Source organism: Mixophyes fleayi, chromosome 12 (genome assembly GCF_038048845.1).
Source record: "Mixophyes fleayi isolate aMixFle1 chromosome 12, aMixFle1.hap1, whole genome shotgun sequence".
NCBI classification, from domain to species: domain Eukaryota; kingdom Metazoa; phylum Chordata; class Amphibia; order Anura; family Limnodynastidae; genus Mixophyes; species Mixophyes fleayi.
Window position 1 is genome coordinate 38546601 of NC_134413.1, and position 9128 is coordinate 38555728.

General features: G+C 37.1%; 1 protein-coding gene across 1 annotated transcript; it reads left to right on the top strand.

The window, feature by feature from the left end:
• The first annotated feature begins 543 nt into the window (after window positions 1–543).
• Window positions 544–8097, top strand: GJD2 (gap junction protein delta 2). The gene is made up of 2 exons (XM_075191821.1): window positions 544–824; window positions 4482–8097. The coding sequence occupies exons 1-2, from the start codon at window positions 754–756 to the stop codon at window positions 5323–5325; spliced, it is 915 nt and encodes a 304-aa protein (XP_075047922.1). The 5' UTR covers window positions 544–753; the 3' UTR covers window positions 5326–8097.
• The last annotated feature ends 1031 nt before the right edge of the window (window positions 8098–9128 follow it).

The following is a 9128-nucleotide window of genomic DNA, read 5'->3' on the forward strand; positions in this document are numbered from 1 at the left end:
AATTATTGAATGTCACCGAAAAATGGAATCTTCAGTTTCTAGTGGAATTATCTTTAAAAGGTGATTGATTTACTTCCCTGCCTTTGATATTATAATGGTTTCGTATTTTTTCATTTAGAATCCCATCAGTAATGAAACATGTTTTTGTAAATATGAATTTCTGGTTGCAATTTTAGCTGAAAGTAAACTTGATATGAAATATGGCTATTCTCTGAGTGTAAATGTAGCACAGAATTATGTATGAAGTGGATGCTTTTGTCTGATTTAAAATAGTAACTAAATGGATGTAGAAAAGGGTTAATAGCAGTTCCTCACCTGCCACCCCTCCACACACATACTTCCACTCTCTATATAATCCTGGGGCACACTTTACATCAGCTCTCTGTCTGCTCCTCTTGTTTTAGGATTTGCAGTCTGGGGAGAAGATTAAACCGAATCACTTGATCACAAATTAATCTGTTATTTCTGCATTACACCCTTTCCTCCTCCTCTCCCTTCTCTGTTTCTCTGCTATAATAACATTTAGCAGAATCCCACTGGCTGTCTCTGGCTCCTGTCCAGGGACCTGTCTGTGTGACGCAAGCAGAGACTACTTAAAGGGAGATTACAGGCAGTAAGACAGTGCGAGCAGCCTTCCCGAGCAGGGACACCTCTGAGGCAGAGATTACACTGAGTACAGGTCACCTACACCCGGTGGCTTCCCCTAGAGAAGGTGAAAAGCCTCCCGTTGCACCAGGTCTCCGATGTACAGCGATGGGAGAATGGACTATACTAGAAAGACTTCTGGAGGCTGCTGTGCAGCAGCACAGTACTATGATAGGAAGGTAAGAAATATTCTAAAACTACCAATGTAAAGTCTTTGTAAAGTAATGGTGTGGGGTACTGTTGAAATAATGAGTGCTATTAATTCATTGTATATTTAGTTATTTAGACTACATTATGTTTATTTGTTGCCCTATGTAGTTTATTTCATAAGTGTAACAGAACATGTATGTAAATGTCATCTATCTATCTATCTATATATCTATCTATATCTCTATATCTGCATATAAAAGCCCAACCTAAGCAAACATTCTAAACCTCAATACATTACACATCCCTCCCTAGTAGATAGCAGCAATTTGTCCGCTAACAGGACGAGTGCCAGATCCCCAGCCCACGGTGACAACTCTGAGGTGTGATTGATGTCTCTCATTAGTATCAGGTACACACTGCATATAAACATTGGAGGCTGGTGTGTATCAGTTGGGACTGTAGATGCGAAGCCTTGAGGTGGAAAGTTTATTGACTACAAACATAGCAGTTTGAAACATTTGTAAAGGAGAGCATCACTTGAATATATGAACCACTTAAATGAGATGCTGCACTGTACACACTGTGGCCAAGATATTTAGAAATATGACACATGCTTAAACTACTTAACGAGCTACAATTTACAAAAAGGTTTTTAATTTAAATGTTTACACGTTATTCTGAGTGCTGGTTCCGATCTCTGAGAAATCTGCAGTGACCTACAAATGAAAGGGTTTAGAGTTCAACCCCCCCTGTTCCCCTGTCACACTTAATTATTATACACCTTTTCACAAACAGCATGGTGTCTGGGATATGGACTTACCAGCTTTTCTGCCTATGGTACATATGCACTGAAATGACATTATGCTTTACCAGTCCGATTAGCAAAATATCAATGAACTAAGTGTTACTTCATTATATGGTTAATATTGAACAGATCTCTTATCTTACCGATCCTCAGTGCATTTATCTATTATTACAAAGTAGCATGTCTTGTCTAAAAATAAAGCAAGACAATCATATGAAAACAATTATACAGTCTATTGCATTGTACTGGCCAGAGGGACTGTATGAAGCTGAACATCTGTAATTAAAAGATATGCTTAATTAAAATGTAGTCTTAGTTAAAGCCACAGTACCTGTTATTTTCCTAGATATTAAAATATAGAAACAGCTAGCCCTAACAATTATCTTGACACTTTTTGGAATCATGAGACTAGTGCACCCATTGAGGTCTACTAATATTAACCCAAAAAGTTAGTTCACCTATAAGCCTATATGGTATATATGGACAGCACAGTGGTTAACATTGTTGCCTAACAGAATTAGAGTCCTGGGTTTGATTCTGACCACGGGACTATCTGTGTGGAATTTATGTTCTCCACATGCTTACTTAGGCTTCTTCCAGTTGCTTCTTGAAAATCATGGCATGTTAACTGCTCCCAAAGTCTCAAAACTGTTAGGTTAATTGGCTCCTAAGAAAATGGACCCTAATGTGTGTCTGTATGGGTGAATAAGTGAGAATTTAGATTGTAAGCTCTAATGGTGCAGGGACTAGTGTGAATGCTGTGTAATATGGAGGCACTATATAAATAACTAATACAACAACTATAAAACACATACAAAATAATGGCAGGTTGTTACATATTCTACGAAAAACATGTACAATGTACGTCACCCAGTTTGAGATAAAAGTTATCTTCCAGTCTTTAATTTGTCCTGAAAAACACTAACTATCAAACGTGGCTATAATTGTCCATTTTGTAACTGCCGGCTAAGATCAGCCCATTTTACCAATCTAGATGAACTCACTATACACATATAGAAATTAGTGATTGCTATGTTTGGTAAATAAAAATATCTACAGAGCACATAAGGAAATAAAGATTATTATGGCATAAATAAATTATTATCCTCTTCAAACACTACATATACTCAATAGTTGATGTTGGACCACAGGAAAAAAAATGTCTTATATTACATAGTGTATATTACTAAAGAAAAGCAGATTAATTTGAATGTTTCCTACTCATTTATGAACAATGTGTTTTTCTAAAGCTAAACATTTACATATTGTGTTATTGTCTACTGAAAAAAACATTAATAGATAAGGAGGGTAGGATCATTTACATTTAGTAACTCTCCACATAATCACAAAAGGCTGAAATGGAATTCTAAATCATTAGATGTGCCCCTGCTTATAAACATTACTAATGCCAATAAAATAATACAAATAAAATAGAACAGTTAAACATATAATATGCTTTACAAAAAAAAGTACAGCACATAGCTCAGGGTGCACTGAAATGATCAGAGTTCTGCAGGAAGAGCTTCAGCACTGGACAGCTCCTCGTGCACATCAATGAGAAAGGACAACCTTTCTTGCAAAGATGCTTGGGAAAAGAAAATAACCCATGGCCAATTATCCTGACTAAAAATATCTGAACCCCTTGCCTAGGGTGCCTCATTGTCATGTCATTGCTGTCATGTCGTCTTGACCCTTTCCTTGCCTGAAGGTCCTGTCATGTACTGGCTCCCACTGCTCTGCTGGACCTTCTGGCAATGAAAGTGTTAAGGAAGCAGCTGGACCTCAGAAATTAGGAATCACATATCAAACCGCAAGGACAGAGTTCCTCCCTTTAGCTCGCATGCCCTGTATTGGACAAAGTACAAAATATCAGCACCACAAGCTTGTGAAAGCACCATCTTATGTCAACAGCACTGCCTGTGTGTCTATGTTTTGAAAGGTTTTAAACATTCAAATTTTGGCTCCTGGTGACAGCTATTAACATTTGTGTAAGGACAATAATTAATTAATTAATTTCCACTAATGTGAACCTGTCACCATGGAGAATATATGATTTTGATTAGACCACACTGTCTCTGCTAGGTTAATTGGATTGAAAGATGTTTTAACTTTACCACTAAAGCAAGCAGCTCATGATTTCAAATTGATGCAGACCTCAAATACTATGTATGCCAGATTTGAATGGTAGAAGGAGTGAATCCTCTAATTTGTCAACTGTTCACATAATATCTTGTTGAGGACAACTAATTGTTTAATGTTCAACATAAGCAAGGTGCAGAATTCATTTTGCAACAAATTACATTTATGGATGGATTATGGTTTATATAAACATGTGACTGTTGGAGTCTTCTAATAATGCATTTCTTCATGAGTTACTGTACATTAACTAGCTCTCAAACAATTTGCTATATCTCAGCCCTCGTACACCTAACTGGCAAAAATGCATTTAAAAAGCTTAAAAATGTGATTGTCAGTGTCTCTGTAGTTGATATATTATAAAATAGATATTTTAAAATTGTAACCATCTTTCCATGACCAAATATTTTATACGCTGGTCCATCCTCATCTTATATTGTATATAAGTTGGGCTGCGATCAATATCCCCTTAGCCTTTTTTTGCTGACAATCACATGTTTTGTCATTAACTTTTTATGCAGAGCTGACATTGTTTTTACAGCACATTACATGGAACTTAATGTTGCTGTGTGAATACACTATATACAGGAGATTGAAATATATTGCTAATAGTCATCGCTTCCTGAGGTGAAGAAGAAATGAAGTGACATTGTTGTGTGTACAAGGAGCTGACAATGCATCTGTGTTCACAACAATATGTTTTTCCATTAGTATAGCATGCTTAACTCATTGCGTTCTCTTTCAGGATCCTGCTGACCGTGGTTGTCATCTTTAGGATACTTATTGTTGCCATCGTTGGAGAGACTGTTTATGACGATGAGCAGACTATGTTTGTCTGTAACACTCTCCAGCCTGGGTGCAACCAGGCATGCTATGATAGGGCTTTTCCAATCTCTCACATTAGATACTGGGTGTTCCAGATTATTATGGTCTGTACTCCAAGCCTGTGCTTCATCACCTACTCTGTTCACCAGTCTGCTAAACAGAAGGAAAGGAGATATTCCACAGTGTTCCTCACCCTGGACAGAGACCAGGACACTGTCAAAAGGGAGGACAGCAAAAAGATCAAGAATACCTTGGTTAATGGTGTCCTGCAAAACACGGAAAACTCAACCAAGGAAGCCGAACCGGACTGCTTAGAAATCAAGGAAATCCCCAATCCCTCAATAAGAACCACTAAATCCAAGATGAGGCGCCAAGAAGGAATCTCCAGGTTTTATATTATTCAAGTGGTCTTCAGAAATGCTCTGGAGATTGGCTTTCTTGTTGGACAATACTTTTTGTATGGCTTTAACGTGCCATCCCAGTATGAGTGTGACAGGTATCCTTGCATCAAAGAGGTGGAGTGCTATGTATCCAGACCCACAGAGAAGACAGTATTTCTGGTTTTTATGTTTGCAGTCAGTGGCCTCTGTGTTGTTCTTAATTTGGCCGAATTGAATCACTTGGGCTGGAGGAAGATCAAGATGGCAGTCAGAGGAGTACAGGCAAAAAGGAAATCCATTTACGAGATACGGAATAAGGACTTGCCCAGGATGGGTGTGCCCAATTTTGGCAGGACTCAGTCTAGTGATTCAGCCTATGTGTGAGGATGTTTGAAACACAACAGCTGAATACTGGAACCAAGCAGCATGAGGAGAGGGGGGAAGGGTGTCTGATTAATGGAATGCCATTGCATTGCAGGAATGTGCTGGCTGATAAAGTTAATATCAATCGGTAGCAGTTGCCAGTGGTTTAATTTGCGGAAATCTCTGGCCCGGTAGCTGATCCTTATGTTTCAATAATACATTTTCTATCATACCATTTTGAACAGCATTTCAAAATACTATCTTAAATTGTACATGTCAGAGTTACTGAAATTGTGGTTATATTACTGTATACAGGCTAATTGCTACATACAAAGACACACTGGGCAAATCATTGATGCTGCTACAGGAACTGTAAAATATCTGGCACAAAGAGACATACTAAAACCAACGGAGAGGTACACTGTGGCTGTCCAGCTCTTGCAGTCACTAGCAGGACGTGCTGGGATTTGTAGAAAGCAACGGGTTTGCCAAGCCCTGAAATAACCCCTAAACCACATTACACTCTCTTTGTACTAACAGGAGCACCGAAGAGGTGTCTTAAATAACTAATACTGCCAACCACTCTCATACAGTCATACCACTTTCTGGTGGGTTCAATAGAGGACAATTATTATAATTTTTAAGCAAATAAATAAAACATTACTTCTATTATTCTGTTGAGCAGATTAACCAAATACTAATATATTCCTCTTCTTGATGATAATCGTCTCAGTGGAAACACAATACATGGCTTTATTTTTCTTGAAAAAAATAATAATCTTCTCTTGTGAATCTACCATGACACTTTCAATGCCCTCTATCTTTTTATAGCAATTGATGAAAAGCACACATTTGTCTACACACATTTCTTTTTTAACCATTTCCTAACATCAGCCCCCTCTCTTTCTATGGCCTGCCATTGGAGACCTATAGAAATATCACTCTAAACATTAACAGTATTTCACTAATTTTATGGGTCTCAGACCGTGAATAGCCTACTAATTTCCTGCATGCCCCACACAGACCTTAATGTCTGATCCACATACATGGGATGTTAAGGGAACTGATAACTGGAAGGCACACTTAGCATTTGTAATGCGATCCCTAAAGCATGTGTCCCATTGCATGTTGACTTTTTAGCCTTTCTGCTTGTATTTGCACCAAAATAGGAACCATATATGTCATTTTAATAGTTTCCTGTCTAAAAGGTAATGCAGATATTTATTGGACAAATGTGGAAAACATACCAAGCAATGAATTATAAAAAGAAAGAAAAGCAAAGAATATTATTAATAATAATAATAATAATAATAATAATAAAAATAGTAATAAAAATAACTTAGCCATTTGATCTACAAGGCATATCACTTTAAATGTCTCCTAATCACAACATAAAATGCAATCTTAGAGGGTATAGTGCTCATTAAAATGTTTTAGAGGGATATCCATTCTTAACGTAATGCATAAAGCCCTTTTAATACATTTTAAGATATCACTAGGAGAAATATCTGCAATAAAAAGCAACATCTAGATAGCTGTATGCTTTCCTACAAGGAAAACACTCTTTGCTCTACTCCTTAAATTGCACCTGCTGTGCAGCCTCTCTGGTACTTGCTCAGTGATGCAGTGCAGATTTTTTTGAATCCATCGATATTGAAAGATGTCTACTCTAAATACATCTAGCTGCAATGGTGCAATCCCCATTGACCTTGACACACAGAATGCTTAGTGTGCTGTCCTATTTCCCCTTATTCAGGTTGTGCTGAGACTTAAAGATTTCCTGAAACATTCTTCTTGTGCAAATAGTCACAGATTCTGGGATAAAAGACATGAACATCTCCATATTATTGGAAAACACAGCAGGGTATTGACCTACATAATAAGCAATGGTTAAAAGCACTGTGCTTAAACCATTTATACTTGGCCACGCATCCAGTGCATGTCTGAAGAAGGGGGCAAGCACAGAGATGTTGTTTCCCAAAGTCTGCTAGCTTGTTAGACCTCTCTGCATGATTGGGATATGCTGTGACTGCATTTAGCTTATTATTTTTTTTCTTGGAGATTAGATGCATTCATAGGGCCTTAGTCATTAAGAGCAAAGCATAAAAAAAGGAGTAACTTTGCACTTGGTCAAAACCATGTTGCATTCGAGGGGGAGCTAAATTTAAAATGTGGAGACAGATTTATAGTTGGGGTAGGGAATGTCCTAGATCAACTTTAAATTCCCATGTAAAAATAAAGCTATCAAGTATTTGTGTGCTAGTGGAAGAAACAGCCGGTATTTAACTCATGTCCAAAATAATGAACTAATTTGCACCCCTGCATTGTAACATGGTTTGTCTTGGAGAACATTTACTCCTTTTTTTGCCTTACTTTCCTTAATGACTCAGGCCCATAATGTCGCTAGGTTATACCATCTCTATAATAAAATGGTGACCAGGACACTTGCCCACTAGCTGTCTGATTTGGACTTTAACACAAGAAATGCTATAAGGGGTCAGAATGAAAAAGGGGACTACAAAACAGCAGCTTTTAGCAGGAGTTAAATTACTAGAAAAAGAAACACATTCCTCATGCAGGAACAGGTATTAAGAGAATAAATAAACAAATATGTAATAGTCTGGTAACTTCTCTACATCTAAAGTTGGTAAAAGTCACTATACAAATATACATTTGCTATTTTATTTACATGGACACATGTGAGTATATTCACTAAACTGGGGGTTTACAAAAGTGGATGTGTTGTTTATCACAACCAATCAGATTCTAGTTATAATTTATTTAGTACATTCTACAAAACACACCTCTTATTTGTATGCTCTCTGTCCTTGTAGTCCTGTATATTTACTAAACTGCGTATTTGAAAAAGTGGAGATGTTGCCTATAGCAACCAATCAGATTGTAGCTATCATTTATTTAGTACATTCTACAAAATGACAGCTAGAATCTGATTGGTTACTACAGACAACATCTCCACTTTTCAAATCTGCAGTTTAGTAACAATACCCTTAGTTGCAATTTTGTAGAATGTACTAAATACATGATAACTAGAATCTGATTGGTTGTTATAGGCAACATCTTCACTTTTTCAAACCCACAGTTTAGTAAATATATCCCATGGAGTCTGCAAGCTGCAAAGCAGAATGAAACCAAACAACAAATACCGTCATACTAAGTAAAAGAAATATTGTGAATGTTTTTCATTTACGTTGTTCTACTTTTATATGTCTGTTACCCCCTAATTTAAACTTTAAAATGGAAAGTGTCAACTGTATGCATTCCAGGTGCTATGCATATAGCTCTCACCATCATACAAATAAATGTTGTAGTTGATGAGGGAAAGTAGATCAGTTGGAATATCTGTCCAAAGTTCTTGCTGTGAAGCTTTAATGGGTATTGCTACAAAAGAAAAGCCTTATGAAGGTGATCATTTAAACTGAATATATGATAACCAAAAATATGATGCAACGGTAGGAAAGCCATGGCTCTCTACGTGTAGTTAAACAACAATTCAACTGTACTTGGAGAGCCACAGTTTGCCAAAACTGGTAAAATGTATGTATGTCTATCTTTAAGGGCAGCTCTATAAGCATGTTCCTGTGTTAAATAATTTACTCTCTATGAATGCAACTTATACCGCAAACATTACATAGATGTGCATATGTCAATAGTTCTCACGCTTAATTCCTTGCGCTATAGTATCATGATAATGTGCTGGCTCTTCTGGCATGAAATTGGGTTGGACGGATTGAGTGACTCTTTTTCCAAGGACACACTTTGGATATTCCATATTTGCCACTGAGCGTTTGCCTGTTTGCTTCTAC